Source organism: Schistosoma haematobium, chromosome 1 (genome assembly GCF_000699445.3).
Source record: "Schistosoma haematobium chromosome 1, whole genome shotgun sequence".
In the NCBI taxonomy this organism is placed as follows: Eukaryota; Metazoa; Platyhelminthes; class Trematoda; order Strigeidida; family Schistosomatidae; genus Schistosoma; species Schistosoma haematobium.
Window position 1 is genome coordinate 23746769 of NC_067196.1, and position 21556 is coordinate 23768324.

General features: G+C 32.0%; 1 protein-coding gene across 1 annotated transcript in view; it reads left to right on the forward strand.

The window, feature by feature from the left end:
* Positions 1-306: 306 nt before the first annotated feature.
* Positions 307-21556, forward strand: part of MS3_00010080 (uncharacterized protein) — a gene marked incomplete at both ends in the record, with an annotated part of 42115 nt that continues 20865 nt past the window's right edge. Inside the window, one exon of the mRNA XM_051218413.1 lies at positions 307-339. Within this exon, the coding sequence (XP_051073465.1) occupies positions 307-339 (33 nt within the window). The remainder of the gene's footprint in view (positions 340-21556) is intronic.

Consider the following 21556-nt stretch of genomic DNA (forward strand, 5'->3'; position numbering starts at 1 on the left):
AATTAATCATATAATTAAGTAATTTACTATATTCAAATAGTTGTTTTTATTTCCTTCTGCTTCCTAAAATCATTATAAATACTACTGATGTTTGAAGAACAATTCACTTAGGTGGTATTCATTATCTATACATCATTACAAAGAACATTTAACAGAGAACACTGAAAACAATTGATATTAATAATAATAATGATAATGATAATAACAATAATGGAAAGTAATCTGTTTCAGCATAGACAACAAAGAAAACAAAATGGACACATTATTTTGATCATCAGTTCACTTTTCTACTGTTTCTTTTGTGTAATGACACATGATAATGAATTTAGAGAAAGCAGAGTGAGTTATAAATTACATTTCATATGAAATTGTAATAATAATTTTTAAATTTATATATTTGTTCAAGCTAAATGGAAAGAAATAACCATTCAGTAAAAAAAGATAAATGTACCTATCGATCGGTTGAGTGACCATTTGATCAAATGATATTTTGGCCACCAGGCTGAAATTCAGTGACCTATTCTTATTGGTGCTTTACTTTGTAAGTTAGGTGGTTTATCCAACGAGGCTTTCATTGTCTTTTTTAGGTAGCATCATTAGGATAAACCTCGGATAGCAATTTACTGTCTGAAGTTTTTGCTGATGATGTTGACCAAAAGGACAGTAAATGCTCCCCCGATTAGACATTTGTACTCGGATAATACAACTCCAACATCCTACAGAGATTTACATTCCCAACTTCAATTAGTTTACGATATAGGACGATAATCTTCAAACATTGCGATAATCTTTAAAAAACCTTCTATCCCGTTAATAATGAAGTACTTATTAGTAGACTGATTGTATAACCTATTCCTGAAGTCCTAGAAAAAAGTCATGAATAACAATGTTAAGGCTCATCAGATGTGATGCATTAATCAGCCGGTATTATTATCGTATATGTCAAGAGTTAACTACACTAGGATAATGTAGTCCTAGTAGAATCAGAATCCTTTAGATTTGATCCAGCCTGGGGGTAATGGATAGGAAGATCTGAAGAGGTTTAAATTAGAATAAGGAATGTTATTGTGGAGGAACGGGTGTGCTTCAGAAGCTTACCATCCATTCACTTTTTAATTTAATTAAAGTTAATACTGAAAGAAGACCATGTGTTAGTCTACCTGATAAATTACGACATTCCATAAATTAGTGAAGTTAATTTTATGAAACTTGTTTGTGACTTTTGCTCTCATGAACTTAACAATAAATCTTGCGCACTATCAGAATTATTATTTGGAATTCCTCAAACTAAATTATATTAGTTCGGTTTCTGTTTAGATATCTTCTAGTTGTTTCGGTTCTGTCTATGAATCCATCCTCATTATATTTGTTTAAAAAAGATGTTTACTGTAAATTTCACTACTGAACAAATATATATATCATCTCCAATTCGTTAGCCAACCCTCATGATCTGTTCAAAAAGTGTCATTAGTACCAATTTTGAACAATAATCAATTCCATTGAATTTGTGAACCGATCTAAGCTAGACCACCATTGAAAATCTGAAAGCACTGGACAGTCTGGGACATTTGTGAGCTCTGTTAAGGAGTCCCATACTAAAAAGAAACAGTCGTTCAATGCTTCCAGGTTTTCAATGGTGGTCTAGTTTAGATCGGTTTGTAAACTCAATGAAATTCATTAATCTCCACAATCCAAGATTGACATTAATTAATTGTTTAAACTATTATTGTAAATAAGTAGTGAACATTATGGTGTTTATAATTTTAATATTGATAACATTGTTAGCAATTCACGTACGACTTGGAGTTAAAGAACATTGAAAATTCATTAAACTGACAATAATTCTTACAAAGTAATATATTCTAAGCAATTTATGACGGTTTTGCTGTGTTTACCATGTAATTCATCACTATATTAAACACTACAATTACTATATACAGAATTTAAAAATAGGTAAATGAATAGTTTCAATCATCTTTGTCTACGTACAACGAAAAGAAATCTAGAATGAATTATTTTAATTCCCCTACAGTTTCGTTCAATGTACAACCTTTGATTTGCTTTTTGAGTAACCCGGAATAATGTAAAATTGCTATTGTGAATTGATGCCATTGTCAAATGGAATTTTTCAATGAAATTTAATACAAACAGAAATATGTATTGGAATTTCATAGTGCCTAGTTATATTCTTTTGACAGCGTTAAGTTTGCTTTAAGTAGATGTCTTGAATATAGTTATGGTTCATTGACAAATTGATTATTTATTGAAGTAAGAAATAATTAGTTTACATATAAGGATCTCATTAATAATAAATATATTTTTGTTATGTCCCAATGAGTAGAAAAATTGTACTTCTGGTGTTTCGTGACTTAATGTAATCTGCTTCTTCAGAGTAAATAAACAAATTAAATTAACGCAAGTTTAAATAGTACTATTATACTATCCGGTTATTACTTTACTCTGAAGAAATGGCATACATTAAGTCACGGAACGTCAGAAATACAATATTATTAACTTTCTATCCATTGCTTAATTTATGTGAAACTATCATGTTCAACCTTGACATTAATATCTATAAGAAACTCACTTTTCATATAAGTGAATATTCACCATGAAGCTTTTAGTAATAATAATAGTAAATAGTGTTGTCAATGAATGCTATTTTATTAAAGTTTAATGCTGAAATCAAGTGTATGGAAGTTCATTAGTTGATATCATAGTAATAAATAGAGAACAGATTGTTTGGCCAGCAAATTTTCATTGAACTGATTGGCGTTTTCGAAATAAATACAATGACTTAATCTCATTTTTACGGTTACTCGCTCGTGACAGAAGTTAAAAGTTAATAATTATCATATTATGAATAGTACTGGTGGATTTGGTCTCTGGAAGTATGAACTTACCCATTTGTTATTTATTATATTAAAAAACTGAATATAAGTGATTTCAAAGCTCTACGTATAACAGTAGATGAAATCAAATGTGACATAGACTAAATATTTTTTAGATTTACACTGTAGTTACATATATTGCACAGTGGATGGAAGCACCAAATTACTTGTTATAGTGCTAGTTCATGTTGTTTTCTAAACTTTAGTTGATTTTGTTGGTCACCTTAAGCCTATCGAAAGTGCTGGTGTGAGATATTGGGTATTTTCCAAAATTAATAATATTATCCGCTTTCATTGTTTTACTCTGATAACAAATCATTTCAGAAATGTTCAGATAAATGAAATTGTTCGTATACTTTGTGTACCAACCGTGAAATAGTATTTTCACAACATTTTTTTGTAATTGATGGAACACAAAACTATTAAAATTAATAAGTTGCATATATTAAGATTTTATGTAAGTGCTGAATAAATTTAGCCAGAGAGACTATAATTTGTGGACGAACCAATCAGACTTAAGATAACAGATCTTGGATTCCGGCGCGAAATTCATTCATCCATTTTGCCGAAATAGCATTTTGCCATTTCAGATGATGTCATTTCATGATGAAAACCCTCAATCTGATTCCAAACCCTAACCATCAATCATAAATCATAATTCTAATTCCTTGCACCGTTTTAAAACCCTCGTTTAGTCTTACTGAGTAGGTGGACATTCTCAGGGTCATTATAGACTCACTCTGAGGTCGTCCATAAATCATAGTCTCACCAATTTAATCTTTATGTAGGTGGACTAAAACAACAAAATACACAACATAATAATCTTATTCTTCATGTTACATTGGTATACGCGATATTGTCACATATATACTTTAATTTATTTAGGGTTCAATTTTATAAGTCAAATAATACTGCATTTTTTCGACTAATTATTCAAAAAGATCAGTAAAACCTTTATAATGAAACAATTTAGCTGAGGAACATGATTTCTCTTATTATCACTTCAAATATGAAAATGATTTACTCTAAATTTGTTTTGAGAATAAACAAACAATAATCTGTACCCAAAAACACTCATGACTAGCTAGAAGTACAAATAATCTTGATATTTGATGAATATATTGCATAATAATATTTGTTTTTTTTACTGGGAAGAGAGAATTCCCTAAATTACACTGCACCATAAATTGTATACTCTTAACATTGGTATCTTACCAATGACTGATCTTAGCTAAATAACTGTTGAAGATCAAGTGTTACTGAAGAGCTTTTTTATCCTAGTGTGGTACTCCTCAACAGTGGACACTCACGATCCTACCAGGGGTTGAATCCATGATCCTAGGATACCGTTGAGCGGATTAAATCTTTCGACGAATGAGTCCATATCAAATGGCTAATATATTTCAGTCAATCGATATTTTACATAGCCACCTTCCACCGCCACTCATGTGTAGCTGTCTGACACTCGAAATATTAGAGCTTCATTGGTAATAGCTTGTTACTAGAGCTGTGAGGACTTTTTAAAAAAAAATTAGTCGCTAACGAGCAAATGATTATTATTATTAGCACGTATACCTTACAAAAACTATTGAATTTTATGGTTAACATCACGGAAACATCATAGTTGGACGATCTCTGAAAATCTGGTAGCACTGCACAGATGTATCACCTTGGCATTGAATTTACTAGCTGTGCTGTCCATGATTTCACCTGGGGTTTGAACACAAAACTTTCAGGTCAATAATGTTATTTCTTCTATAATATTTACATTACTGTTTATTCTATCCTAATATTTTGGGAACTAACCATTTTTTTATTGATGATTAATATACATATGTAATCAACCGATAATTTATTATTATTATTATTATTATCATTGTTATTGATATAGGGGACAATTTTCGCAACATCTGTCTCCCGAATTCCTCTTTTTCTTTTTTTTAAAAAATTTGTTTGTAATTCATCAAAGTAACAAACAGTTTTTTTATTTTTAGAAATAATGAATACCATATTTTAATATTTTTATAGATTTAAAAAACAAACAAACAACCGTTTACAATAATAATAACAATAATAATAATTGATATTGATAAAGTGTACATGTCTAACTCCGGTAACTAAGGGATAGTTTTGAAAGTTTCTGTCATGTTTATTAACACATAGTAATTTGATTTTAATTAATATAAATGAAATTCAATAGATATATTGATAAATTGCTTAGTGATTAAATTCAATAATTTGATTTAATAAAGAAGGTTGATAGCGGCACAGACTAGCATAAATATATTTCTAAAGGATTTTGTAAAGATTGTTGAATTTCATAGGTTAAACCATTGACTGATCTTAATTTAAGAGCTTTTGAAAATCAAGAAATGAAACTTCTCAACAGTTCTCATACATGAACCCACCTATGGAATGGCAAGGGTATTTGGAGGTTGTTGAATTCGATGTACTAACCTATTAAGAACTAACTCATCAACAGTGGCTTTTGTCATGATAAGTAGAGATGGATGGTGGCTAGAAGTGGAATCCAGAATAGGTTCTTCGTCCCATTTGGGAGTTGTCAGATGGATGTGGTTGCTCAACTCTGGGATTATAGTGCACTGAGATGAAGAGTCCAAAGTACGGCAAAATGCATGTTCTGGATCTCTCTGTTAGCGGTCATTCATCTATGTTCAAAAATGCTTGTGACTTAGTGGTAAAATGTAGGCCATTCGTAAGGGTTATCCATATTCCAAAAGATACTAACCAATTACAGTTCTCGACACCGATGAGAAGATCTTAGGTTACCTAAATTTGATGAATCAATATCAGTTCTTTCTTGTAATAACAACGACGAGTATAATTTTTCCAATAGGCATTTCTTCATGCTAATTGTCATCTCATTGTCTGTCGTTACTTATATATATATATATATATATATATATATATATATATAAACAGATGTAGAGAGTTTTTCCATCTTAATATATCTTCGTTAGACATAAAGCTTTCTTTTACATTGCTGTCTTCCTTTCTTCAGCAGATTGTTGGACAGTCATCGGTATCAGCCGTCTTATTTGTTTCATTCGTCTTAAAAGAATCTTCATAGTTTGTAAATAGCAATTACTTTAGTCCAAATCGAACTAAAGCTCAAGAAACAACAACTTCACATCCACATACAACAGTGAAACGTTTCAAGTTATAACTATTGGTGAGACTATAACTTATGGACGACCTCAGAATGACGCTAAAGTGACTCTGAGAATGTCCATAAATTTACTAGAGCTAAATGACGGTTATAAACATATGTGAAGAACCAAGATTATGATATACAATTGATGGTTAGGGTTTGGAATCAAATTGAGGGTTTTCATCATGAAATGACATCACCTGAAATGGCAAAATGCTATTTAGGCAAATAGATGAATGAATTTCGCGCAGGAATCCAAGATCTGTTATCTTAAGTCTGATTGGTTCGTCCACAAATTATAGTCTTGCCTAATAAATTAGTAAACTCATTATTGATGCTTGATTCAAGATCTATAGTCCTGTCAATGCAAAATAATGTGGTTATCAGTGTAATTCAAGATTCGTGTTTCATCTTATCTAAAACTCACCAACTAGATGTACCCAGAATTGATGTTCACTCTGGGACTCGAACACAAGTCTGATCAAATTTCAACCAAAATATTAACAAAAGGATAATCCAAATTAACTCAAATTGAATTATAGTCCCATCCATTTTTGCTCTTTGTATTTAAATTATTTATAGATAATTCACCATAAAAGCAATCAAGCTTTTTCGACAATTTAACATGATAAAAATTAGTTCATCTTTAGTCGATGGGAAACAACTAACAATTTTCTTTATACAAGTTTCGTTAACCTTATTATTAAATAGATAAACGTATTATTCAACATCAACGAAGTATATTTGTAGTTCATAGTTGGGTTAATTGTTTCTATCAACATTTATGTGCATATGAAAACTTATTTTTGGTCAAATTAATCTGTTCAAATAGTGTTTGTTCATATTTCAAGGAACAATTCAGTAAGTATTCATACTTTTGTCAGATAACAGATTAAATGTCATTCAAATTGGTTGAATTTAATGGTGTGAATTTCTGTAGGATCAATTGTTTAAGTAGGAATCTGTTGTTATTATTATGGAACATTTTAGATTTATCTATCAAGTGTTAAATCAGTATATACTAGTGATCCTGTAATCACTACATATTTTTATTCCTATCAACTATTGTATTGGACAGTACAGGACAACAATTTAAGTTTTCTCTACTAAACTCCCAAAATTAGAACATAATAAAATTGGTGAATGCTTTTATATAAATTTCAAATTTTCCTTTGACTACCTTTGAAGTTTACTCATAGTATGTAATCGTTATAGATGCATTGATACATAAACATATAGGTTTCATTGTTAACTAGAGTTTTCAATAAAGCCTATATTGACAATAGATATTTGACAATTAGCTTAGTTTATTTTAATAAGCATTGAATATATTCAATAACACATCATACCCTAAATGAAAGATGAAATAATAAATCTTTAAAGAAGTTAAATCAATATTAATCTAAAGTTTAGAGCATTAAATTTCAAATGAGCTAATAATCAAATTTTTTTACCATATCAATTTGAAAATTTATTTTATTTCAATTAACTAAACAACATGAATCGTTAGTTATTTAAGTTATGTACTTATGTGTACATAATATTCCTTAATGAATATGACATGGATATGATTTATGAGGTAATAAAATATATTTTGTTCCTTGTCAGTAATGTAAATATAAAGTTAAAGAATTTAAATGTATTCCTTTTTTTTTGGTTTTGTTTAAATAATATACAAAATTTATTGATTAAAGTACTAAATAAAAAATGTATGATTATTATTACTTAGTATTTAATTCTTTGTAATTAAGGAAATACACGCAATATTTGTCAAACAATAAGATTTGTGTATTAATGTTCTTCAAATTCAGATTTGTTACCAGCGGCATACAGGTTTGTTTGTTTTTTTATTAGGGAATTAAGTTTTAAACATTAATGTACTTGTTTAGTGAGTTTTTTTTTGTGTTTTAGAAGAAAATAAACTCGGTTCAGACATTAGTTTTTCATTTAAAACAAAACAAAAAAGTAAATAAATAAAGTAAGCTAAATGAATACATTATGATGCTATTAAGTCTCTATTAGAATGTTATACACTTACGTAATTATACTATAATATAATCAGTATATTGTATTGTTGTTATGATAGACTAATTTTCTTAGTTTTAATTAATATTTTAACGCAACTTATTTATTTATTTATTTAAATAAGTAAACATTCATACTGTAGTGAACAGAACACGGGTAGGGGCAACTGAATGTATTTGACACAAAATTACAGTGCATCTCAATATAATCTGAGAACTATATATTAAATCGTTAATTTGCAAAATGTCTATCAATTGTCTCAAAATGCCTCAGACTTCATTGTTCTTACATTTTCATACAAATTGCATTCTATTACCGCTCTTGCTTTCTTGATCTTCCCTCATCTTCTGCTGCCAGACATTACATTCCTGACTCGCATAATATATTACTTATATCAGTATAAGTAGCACGCACCACAATACTAAGGGGCATCAAAATATATATGCACCACACAAAGTAGTTATCATTAAATTTGTGTGTGTGCTCGAATACTGCTTAAGTACCCAAGCCGAAGAAAGTGGTTTTTCTAGGGATCATTCCTTTGACCTAGGGGTCTAATCTACGAAGGCAATGGAACGTTAGATAATACGGTCCTATACTAGCCAGTGAACAAAAATACGTTCATATGCCATTTGTTCCCTTAGGATCATGGAGTCCATGTTCACCATTGGTCTGGAATTAGGTTTTACAAGAGGAGAGCAGACTCTCCCCACTCTCAAATAAACAAGAGCATCTGGTGAATTTCAGCTTAATACCAGAAAAACAAGTAGTTTTATGTTGAGGCATCTCTAAACTAATGAAAAAAGTGAAAAAAATGATTGACACCATCTAGCGAATTCTTTTACTGAAAAGTCATTCTGAGATTAATATAACAATTAGAAATATACAGATTGAAATCATGAGTCAATTGAAGCTAGATCACCATGGAAAACATAGAAGCACTGGATGGCCGTTTCATCCTATTATGAGACTCCTCAGCAGTGCGCATCCACGATCTCGCACCCCGCGAGATTCGAACCCAGGACCTATCAGTCTCGCGTCAAACGCCTAACCTCTACACCACTGAGCCGGCATCCAATGGTGTTAATGTCTAACTTCAACCAATCCACGAAGTTGCGCCACTGTATACCATTGTCTTCAGTGAGCTGTTATCTCACAACAGACCTGGTTGTACTCCACTGGTAACGGCTTCTCACTAGAACGCCAGAAGTATCTCTTGAAGTCAGTCACTAGTGAGCAGATGATTATTATCAGAAGGGGTTTGTAGAGATTTTAGAAAAAAGAACCTGGCGAGAGACTGATAGGTCTTGGGTTCGAACCTCGCGGGGTGTGGGATCGTGGATGCGCACTGCTGAGGAGTCTCATAATAGGATGAAACGGCCGCCCAGTGCTTCCAGATTTTTCATGGTGATCTAGCTTCAATTGACTCATGATTCCAATCTGTGAAATTTCTAAAATCTTCCAAAACCCCTTCTGATAATTAGAAATTTAGTATTATTTCAGGTTTGAATTTTATAAATGACACAATCTGTTGAGTAAATCTTACATAGAGTTTAGTCAGTATATTCGAAATGGAATACTGTGAAGTGGATTTTAAAAGATTTTCTATTGTTAGTTTTGTTTCCAGAGTATTTGTGAATATGTATTACCGAAATATTTTGAGAAGAAGAATGAAATATTTCTTTTTTATCCAAACTTTTGATGAAAACCATGTCAGATAATTAATCAATTATTAGTAATGTTTTATCTTTGATTTTTAACCAATCATGTCTAACTGTGAGTGTATATACTCTTTGGTATGGTAATCGCCTAGAAATTACAAATCTACGCTTACATCTTTCTTACCACCAATTTATAGCTTAAAAGAATTTCTTTAAGCCATTTCACATTTTACATTACCAGTGTTTTAATGATCAGATCTTTAAACAAAACGTACACGAACATGCAGTGATGTTTAGTTATGTGGTCAGGGGGAATCGATGATTCATTTCTTAGTACATCGACACAATAGTAATTGATCATTTATATTTTAATGAACTCTATCTGAATCTATAAACAGAATAGGATTTCCAATTGTTGGTTTCGTCCTCTGAATAATTAGATTTAAAGCAGGCGTAAGTATTTAACAAACTAATTACGATCCAATTTTATATAGCGAGTTAAATGAGACAGATAAGTTCAACTAATCAATTTTAATCAATGAATATATAATGTTGTACTTATCAAGAAGCCTGTAGGTAATGCGTTCGAATCCACAAAAAGTTGTTCTTACATTTTACTAAGAAATTCCAGGCTAAAATACTAGAAAATAGATATCTAGCGATCATTTTCAAGAGTCCTCTAGCTGATATCAAGTCATAGAGATTATTATATAAATGGAATTCAATCACTTATTTAGTAGGAATAAGATAAATCAATATTTAAACTTAGTTCACACAACTGTATAAATAGATAAAAATATTCCAACGACTGGTGGAAAAACTATAATATTGAATACTCATGAGGGATATATACATTTTCGTAAGTGATATAAAGCCAACGTAACTATACATTATTCATCTTATGGAGTATTTTAATGAGATAATGTGTTAGTTCGTGTTACTCACTTATATGTAGGCAGAAATGTTTGTCTTCTGAATTCATTTTTATATACCTTATCTGGATTATGGTGATTTGTATATGGGCATTATTCAGTAGTGAAATTCTTGACTTGTTATACTATTTAAGTAAATCATATCTGAGAGAACTACAGATTATTAGTTGATGAAAAAAACCCTGTCATTAAATGTATCAAACTTGACTGTTAGTAACTATCATAATCGATAACTGTTCCAATATTTTGTTAAATAAAAATGATCTTGGATCTGTTTTATGGTTACTGTATTTGATTAATATACAAATGGATATGTTCAATACATACAAATGAGAAATGCTGATTTATTGTATGAATACAGCAGTAATCTATTAATAATCTTTGATTAATTTATGGAAAAATATAAATCGTAATTAATTAAGCCGTTCACCAGATGGGAAGTTTTGTAATACATTGTTAACCCTATTTTACATTCAACCTGACATTCTCCTGAAATCCAATTTACAGAACTGAGGCTAACATTGTGTTTTTTCTTAATAAAGAAAATAGACATAAAACAAATTGGCGTTGCATAATTCTTTGGAAAAATAAACTACACCATTTAGAATATTTGTACCAATACAATTTAGCAATGGTGAATAATTCATTGAATGAATGAGTTTTGTTTTAATCAATATAAATGGAATTTCACACTTGAATAGAGTGAGACTGATTTGTTTTTTAACAAAAAGGTCAAAACCCCTGACCTTATTAAATTCTAGGCAATTTGTTTTTACTAGAATATATTTTTAATCATAGGAAATATGAGTGATGAATATTGGTAGACTATTTGTTAATGACTTACATCAATCAATCGATATACTTTCAATGTCTCACTCAGTTGTATCAAGTATTCTACATCAAAGTGCAATTCCCCTCGATGCGAATAATTTAATGCCAATCATAACAAAATATCAGTTACTAATTTATGATAATCTATAAAATTCTACTGACTGATAACGTACGCTCATAGATCTAAGTACATATTACATAATCAGCGCTTACGAATATAAATAGTTTGACACCTAACAAACAGTATTTCAAGCCTTTAATTTAGTGAATGCTCGTGGACTAGATTGTTACATAAATACAAGGCGAATAGGTCCAGTGATTTATTTCTTCAATAAATTCATTTTCAGAACTGTACAATCACAAAATATATACTTAGTTTTCCACAATTATAATCAATAATAAATATATATTAAAAGCAATAGTTTGTTGAGTGTAGCAACGAAAATGTTATTCGCATTAAGAAATTGAGAATATGATTGTTGAGAGCTTGGACATTTATTAAGAACTTCATAGACATTAGATAGAAGATAGCAGTTGAGAAAGAGGGCTACATAATATAGTAAAACAAAATGTTAAACTAAAAATGAAATGTAACCAAAAAGGAGTTTTGGAAACAAAACAAGTCGGATACAAGTAAAAGGTCAATAGAGAGGAAGAGGTGGGTTTAACTTTAGAAAATGAGATCAAACAGTTTCATATTTATGTATAGTTCTGCTTTGTCCAGAAGTAAGACAAATGCTTCAGCAATGCTAAAAGACGGAAGCCAACGGTCTTTGTCAGGCTTTTGTTTATCTTATGAATAACTTTGTATACTGAGTCTGTTTTGATAAAATGACATATGTTCACGAGTTTTTCTTATGAATCCATTTCTTCCTTTTTCAATTTTCTCAAAATCCCTTGGATAGAGTATGCAACGAGCGAATTATTACATTGTTACTGAGCTACATCACTTCTTCCCATATATTTTATGCAGATTATTAACTTTAAGATAAGTACTCAGTGTTATCATACCCAATAAGAAGTGTTTTATTTCTCTAGATTATTGAATCAAGACACAGTATTCATTTACTAAAATGAAAATTGAGGATGTTGATCGATATGTGGTATGTAATGGTACAATATGGTCAATTGATAACTGTTTTTGACATCGAGTTATTAACATAAACCTTTGAATAATTTGACATCAGAGACAAGATCTTTAATCAGAAGAATAGATTTATTCTAACTCTCTTATATACAGAATATTGAACAAAGCAATAAACATTATTAGAAGTCATTTAACAAATAAACGATTGAAGAATATCCCAATCTTAAATCATTTACTCTTCAATAGAATGAATGTCTAGCTATCAGGTTTAATCCTTGCTCCATCATATCAATTTCATTGAATATTCATTTTTGTTTAAATCATTCATGTTTAATTGAAATTTCGTAATCGGTACTGTAATTGTCATTGTGAATGACTGTCAGTAATATTTATACATACATAATATAATGAATAAAACTACAAAGTTTATTTTTATTGTATTTCAAATTAAAAAAAAAGTAGATGACAATGAAGACAAAAACATGACAAGGAAAAATAAAAGGATTGTGTGGGAAAGAAGAGTATTTTTTTGCTTGTTTAACCCAATTAAAAGATAAATAATTATTCAGTCCGTCAGCTTAATTATCAATAAAGAAATAACTAATGAAAATAAGATTAAGAGAAGGAGAAAAAGAAACTCTCAACAATAATAACAACAACCAGATAAATACTACCAGTTTAAAAGGATTTGTAAAAGTTGTAAACTTTTCATAGTTTAAATCATGAAATGATCTTAGCTAGACAGAATTTCTGGAAGTACCGGACGGTCATTTCATCTTAGTATGGGACTACTCAACAGTGTGCATCTACAACCCTACATTCGGAAGCCAAACTCAAGACATTTAATCTCATGCATGAATGTCTAGCTTCTGGACCATCGAGCAAGTACCCAACGGTCGTAATGTCTAACTTCAATCAATTCATGATAATGTGCAGCCCTCGTCCATTGCTTTGGTTGGATAACTGTTTAATGCCTAACTTGGTTGAACTCCACTAGTCATGGCTCCATATTAGAACTCCAGGATTTGCTAGTTACCAGTAAGCACATAATTTTATTAATATAAAGGGATATATGGAGAGGTCAAGGGTTCAATTACCTATGGCAAAATCTCGGATGCACACTGCTAAGCAATTTCATACTAGGATTAAACAGTCGTTCAGTATTTCCAGATTTTCAATGATTGTCTAAGATCGGTTCGTAATTTAAACGATGACGACAAATGTTAATGAATCATTGTAGAAATAAGATAATGATGATGTGACAGTAGGAGAATAAGTATGATGGTGAATAATGAAGACGATTTTTTGTTCTGCAGAGTAAATATTTACAAGAAAAGATGATAGTTATGAAATAAACATAGGAATAAATGGGTAGACAGGAAAAAGAAAATTTCAGCGATCTAGTTAAGGTCACGGTTTATCATTATAACTGCAAATCGTGAAAAGGAGGATAATTACCATTATCTAATGTCGTAGGAACAATTATTTTACAATAACTTCATCGTCATTATTTACACCAACCAACGACGGCCTGCTCAAACATTTCGGGTCAACTAGTTTCTATTTGTGCAATATTGCAATAAACCTCATTGTTTCAGATTTGTTTAAACCGAATAATTATAAATCCACACTGTGTGTGCTCGCTCACTGTTATATAAGGCATAAACCTAGTCAAATTGTTAAATACTGGAAATCTCAAAGAGAGACATTGGTTTTACTGGAATATCCTTCATCTAGTTTTCTCTTTGAAGAAAGCGAAGGAAGTATAAATTGGAATTAATAGATTCAATATCTGATAAATGTAAAGATAGTTAAATCATCTAAACTGATAATAAACTTTTGCCACTGAGGGTGATTGGCAGATATTGACCACTGGAAAAAACACTTATGGAATATAATCTTTGAATAATTACAATTTGAATTCATGTTAAAGAGAACTTTGTTGAAATGTTATGTAGTTGGTGCTGAGAATACTTTGCTGTTATGAAATTAACAGTTTTTATTAATCACAAATGTGCTGTTGGGATAAGATACCTGAACATTCTTCCTGTCAGTCAGTCAGTCACAACATAGAATCCGAAACATATATACATCAGTTCAAGTTGCCATACCTCATCAGGACATTATTCCTGTGTAATAATCACTTTGTAAAACTGATTCCATTCCACTGGTAACCTGATTTTTTATTGTATTCAAATTAATTATAATACCTGAAACAAATTAAAAGGAATTCTAGGTGAATGAGGGGGACTAACATTAAACCCAATACCTAGGTTTCTTCTCATTCAACATTTACCAGTGAAAAGTATTAGAGCTCGCAGTACGATTCAAATATACACCACGTTTGTCTTAGTTAAAGACGTTACGACTGAGTTAATTAGTCTAAAACTATCTCTTTATAGCAATGAGCTGTTTGCGTTATGATCTATTGGCATTAATCAACGTCATAATATTTAATCTTTGGTGTTAATTGAATTCTATAGATCAGATAATAATGTGACGAACATTCAACATTTCAGTGCACATGATATGAAGTCGTTCTTCGTGATCTGTTAGTTTAAAACTTGTATTTAAAACAATCGACGGATAATATACGATACCAGTGGTCACTGTTAATATCATATTGTCTAGTCATAAGTATTTTTAAGTTAAATCAATTACCTTATTAGTTTGTATATAAAATAGTTTCTGTTCAAAATCTCTATGTATTATAAATATCTGTAAGCCTTTTATGAAAGTATATATGTTGTACGTTTCTACAGTATACAAATTGTAAAATTATATTATGTGGGCCACAACTACCGTCATTAAAACTGAATTTTGGCGGGAAAACGTTAACTGAACTTGGTGTAAAAAGGCACTGATTAGTAGGAAAGTTATTTATATAACAAGAAAGTTAACATGCCTACAAATAACTTTATGCATTTTAAAATGATTGATATTTTGCAGAATTACATTTTGGTTATCATTGGTTCTACATCTGATGTTAGTTTGAGATGATAATTACCGACAAATATTGCATTTTCATTTTTCACAAAATCTATTCTCTTTTACTTTCTATAAACACGTAGTTTTGAAGGGATCTATCACTTGTTAATCAGTCCAAATATATTATTAAATGAAAAGAACAGAGACAATAATTGAGTTTGGAGAACAAAAGCAATATAACCATTTGCCTGGATAACACATTTTTCACATTCTATCCACCATGATCTAGGCTTCAATATGTTGTTAAAAACTCATTACTTAAATCTTACTTATCGGTATAGGGTTGTGGAAGTTGTTGAATTACATTGGAACTACGAACCGATTCAATTTAGATCACTATTGAAGACCTGGGAGCACTCAGTGACTGTCTCGTCCTTGTATGGGACTCCTCAGCGGTAGGAATCCATGACACCATGTGCGGGAATCGAATCTATAATTTGTGTTACTCACAGAAGATGGTGGAAGATGATCGTGCAATATATTTTGTTGGTTGAGGTAAAACATTAGAACTTTTGGATGCTGAATTAGGAGTGTGGAGTCTAAGGTTTGCACGCGAGACTGATAGTCCTGGGTTTGAGTGCAACATGCAAGGTCATGCGTGCATACTACTGAGGAGTCCCGCACTAGGACGAACTGGTCATCCAGTAGATCCAGAATTTCATTTGTGGTCCAACTTAGATCGGTTCATGATTTCAACGAAAATTAAATCTTAGTCAAAACATTTTATACTACAAAATAAAATATTCCACATCTTTGTTTTAGATATCGGTTTATAAGAATAAAGAAACATGCAAGTGGAAAAGGGACGGGAGAAATATTGTGGAGTTATGTCAAATTTTATTTCGTTTTCTATTGGATTTCTTTATTCTCATGATATTATAAGATTAATCTCTAATCTCCCAATTCCTGGCATTCCACATTTTTTATATGATTCAGTTCGGTGCGGTTTTCACAGATTTAGAGCCTCGAATGCACCTAACTTATCGATGAACTGTATATGCGCTTATCTTACTGTCTATATTTTGGGTTTCAGTTTTCATATACTGTCTGAGTGAGGTACGCAGACTACCGGATGCTTTGGTTATGTTTTCCCGAATTTTGGGTTGAGTGTTCTGTCAAAAAAGGTGGGAAAATATATTACTTTATTGCTGTGTATTAAGTTTAAAGAGGATTTTGTATTTTAAGTAGGGTCTCCACCGCTATTATTTCGATTTCAAAATGATCTCACTGAAATTACCGATTTTCTCTATTGTAGAGACTATCCTAAAAACATTTCTCAAGATTTAAATCTGAATTGATCAACCTTGTACTTTAAAAGTATTTTACAAGATCGTAATATATAAATGCACCTAACCAATGATGGACTCAATAAATCATACTACCATCAATAATCTATGGAGAGGCTCGATAAAAGCCTGCCTCTCATTCTGGAGTACGTGTTAAAACTCTGATCATGCTCTAATACGAGCACGCATTTGCCTGCACCTCACTGAACGCAGAAAAGCCACATTAAGAAGACCCATTAGGGATGAACTCAACAATGAGAAAGCCAAAATTGAATTTTAGGGACAACTGAAGTCATATTTAGACAATTCTAAAGATGAGGCTGACGCAGATTTTGCTTGTAAAGATATACAAACAGCTGTGGATAAAACAGCGACATTTACTAGTGATTGAAGCAAAAAGGTTACGAAAAAATCAATGGATTTCTGCAACATCCATTGCACTGATAGACTCTCGTAAACTTATCAGCCTCCGGACACGATAGAGAGTGAAAAAGAGTCAGATCTAGGTTAACCAAGAGTCTACGGAACGATCGTGAGCAGTAGTGGGCAACGAAAGCAAAATAGATGGAAAAGACGGCTGCTATAGGGAACACAAAACAGCTTTTCAGACTAATAAAATAAACCAGAATTAAGAAGTCAAATGTAAGTTCGATGACCTCGGAAAAAGACGACACTTATCTGCTCTCAGCCCAGACATTTAGAACGATGGGACGAACACTTTAAGGAGTAGTTCATCTGGCCTTCAGCTACTCTACAACTACCCTCCATTCCCAGACAGTGTGAATGGAACATTGAAGTAGGTCCCCCAACTCTTGCTGAAGTTCAAAAGGCTATAGTTAATCTGAAACGAGGAAGGGCAGCTGGTCCAGATGGATTGGCTCCAGAGGTCTTTAAGTATGGTGGTCCAATTTTAACGATTAGGATGACTAATATTTTAGTTAAAAGCTGGGAGTTGGACGTTATTCCATCTGACTGGTCACAATCACTGATTGTCCCAATATATAAGAGAGGGTCAAAATTATCCTGTTACAACCATGGAGGGATTAGTTTGACTAATACAGCATCTAAAATACCAGTCTCAATAATTATTGGACGCCTAACTAAGGCTCATGAACTGCAAACATGAGAAAACCAGGCTGGCTTCAGACCTGATCGTGGTTGTATCGACCACATATTCACCATTTGTCAGGCTCTAGAACACAGACATGCTTATCGATGTCCGACAACGGTTGTCTTTCTCGACTTAAAAGGCAGCATTTGACTCGGTAGACCGCGAGATTCTGTGGCAGTGTCTGTCATTGAAAGGCGTACCTCAGAAGTACATAAGCCTTGTGAAGGCTCTTTACTCGAACACTACTATTCGAGTCAGAGCTTATGGCGAACTGTCATCTGCTTTTGCAACCTCAAATGGTGTCCGTCAAGGCTGTCTACTTTCTTCAATTTTGTTTAACTTCATCGTAGACCTACTGATGGAAATAACGCTTTCATCGACTGAATTTTCGGGTATTGATCTCCTACCAGGAGGTCCACTTGTCGACTTAGCATACGCAGATGACATAGTCCTGTTTGGTGAAGATGCTGATAAAATGCAGATTCTTTTGGTAGCACTGAGCAACAATGCCAGAATGTTTGGAATGCGCTTCTCCCCCTCTAAATGCAAGTTGTTGCTTCAGGACTGGCCTGCATCAACACCTGAACTAAGGATAGGGAGTGAAGTTATTTATTTATTTATTCCGTCACAAAACCTACTCAGGTAGTGGATAGTTTATTGACGTCACCTACTATAAGGCTTCTAAATTTATTTGTTTAGACACATTTAAACGCATTTCGAGGAGAGCGGACTCTCCTCACTCTCGGCCGTACCAGGACGCAGGGAGTGAAGCAGTCGAACGCGTTGACAACGTCACTTATCTTGGAAGTCTGACCAGCCCTAATGGGTTGGTATCGGACGAAATCTCAGCACGGATTCGAAAAGCTCGTTTGGCTTTTGCCAACTTTAGTCACCTAAGGCGAATGTGAGATATCCGTCTATTAATCAACGGACGAGTATAGTGCACGGCAGTTCGTTCTGTTATACTTTACAGCTACGAAACGTGTCCATTAAGAGTAGAATATACTCGTAAGCTACTAGCGTTTGACCACAGATGCCTTAGAAATATTGCCAGCATCTGCTGGGATCACCGGGTAAGTAATAGTGATGTTAGATGCGGGGTATTAGGGAATGACAGTAAATCAGTTGATGAGGTTGTGAATCTTAATCGACTGAGATGGTTGGACCACGTGTTGCGTATGCCTGAACACCGATTACCACGACGCACAGTGTTAACTAGTGTTGGGAATGGTTGGAAAAAAGTTAGGAGCGGCCAAGCCAAAACGTGGCATCAGTGCTTGAAGTCACTAACTTTTGGTCTGAGCCATATTGGGAGATGCACACTACTTGGTTGGGGTCCGCATAACTATCGTAATCAGTGGTTGGAGACTCTGAGTGACATGGCTGAGAATCGATCACAATGGCGTCTTTGTATACACTCTCTGTTTTCCATTAAAACATGATATTTAAATCACTTTGTACCTTTCTTTTCACTAACTGATTCTTTCTTCCTGTATCATATCCTTATATGAAATGTTTTTTTACTACCATTGAAGTAACTGTTTCTATGAATTTGATGTTCATCTCGTTGTACTAATGAGATATGCCAACCTCGACCGATGCAAATATGGTACTGGTTCTATGTTGTAGATGACTGGCTGATTGAAATGATATGTTTCAAGCCTATTTTAATCGCAAACTAGCACTTTTCATCTGATTTCTGCACTCCGTTAACGTAAGCCGAATACGGAAATAACTTTGTTTTACAGAGGCTGTTTATGTTGTTTTTATTATGAAGGGTTATAATTATCCCGTTTTTGATGTTCGAAACTGAATTATTATCATTCTCAGTTTATATATGTGCATTCTGATCGAAATCCCTTGCTATAATCATCGTATCTTAATATTTTAGTTTAGATAGATTGTGTTAAGCAGTGGTATCTATGAGGTGCGCTTCATCGCATCTGAAACTTTTTAGTCAAATGTATCGGCATCCCAGGTAGGACATAAAGCAGTTCCATGATTCCACTATTGACCATAAACTACATTTTTTTTCACAGACTATTGACTTGTTTCATTTCAAACCAATTCCTGGAAAATGAATCGAAAAATCCAATTCACCTAATTAAATGTATTGACCTTAAATCTAAACGTACATGTTGTCGCCTGAATTAGATAATAAAATTACTGATTTTATTTTTTTCTGTGAAGTGCACGCTGAATTTTATTTTATAAGGTTTTTATTATGGTCCATAGATGTAGTCTGAAATAACATCGTAATATCCTACCTATAGTGGTATATATATATATATATATATAGAACAAAATTATTTTTCCCAATTGTTCAACTAATGACGCCTTAGTATTATGATGAATATAGTTTCTCATCAGACATTTATATTCATCCGTTAATAATTCATTAAATTGGTCAGATTATTTGTACTTTCAGTTAGGTGATTTTATAGAAATGTAATCTATGTGAAGGTTATCTTGATTATGCTATCTTTACTAAGCTATGAACCGATAAACAAATGAATGGAAGATACAACATAATAAAGACATACAGATAGCTAGACATGAATTATAAATTTATATGCTTTAGATATATTCCATACAAAGTTAATTATTAGTTTAGCCACATAACTGTAAGAGTTGAATAGTTCATGTGATTTCTTGTCCAAAATGATTATAATTATATCTGTTATTAATAAATGATAGTAAGGAGATTTCTAGGACAATTCTATTGCCACTTAATTAAAAGTCCCTTGTCTTTATTTCTTTTATTAATGGATTTATCGAGAAAGTGAGCATACAGTAGGAGATTTCATTTTATTATGTAATCAGACTTACGATTCGATCCATCTTTAATTCAGCACTCAAGCTAGTTTTAAACTATTAGATAGCCTTTAAGTGTCACCTTTTCTTTGAACACTCTCATCCATGTTTTGTTACCATTAAACAGAACAAATATCTGGCTGAAACTCGAGTATACTAAGTCATATTTACCATAGTGTGAATAAAACAAAATTATACAACAGATATGATTAAAATTATCTTCATGATAGCTTACTCTACGGCTCTCTTAAGCATTATATCACTAAGATTCATATGATCATCATTCGACGAACTAAGGTAGTGTAATAATAAAGAAAAATATTAAGAGTTTTGATTACTATTTTACAAATAATCTACTCTCCTGGTTTGTGTTCTTGTTTCTAACTGTCTCAAGGTGAAGTGTTCGGAAACAAAATTCAAAAACAAGACGAATAACGCATGAAACTGTCTAGAAGATTAAAAAGAAATGAATATTCCATCCTTAACAAAAGTTAAATTGATGATCATCAATTTTGTGTAATTATACTAATCTATGTATCCCTTTATTATTTATGGATCAGGATACATAGTTCATCATGGTTCTTCTTAATCACTCACATGCAACACAATATCTCATGCATAACTCTTTGGTTTTCATGATTCATATAATAGACTGATTTTAACTAGAATGACATTCGATACTAGGAAATATTGGTAAGCTATTTTCTTTTAGTATGGAACTCTTCACTGATCTATATCCAAAACACAATCAACAGTTC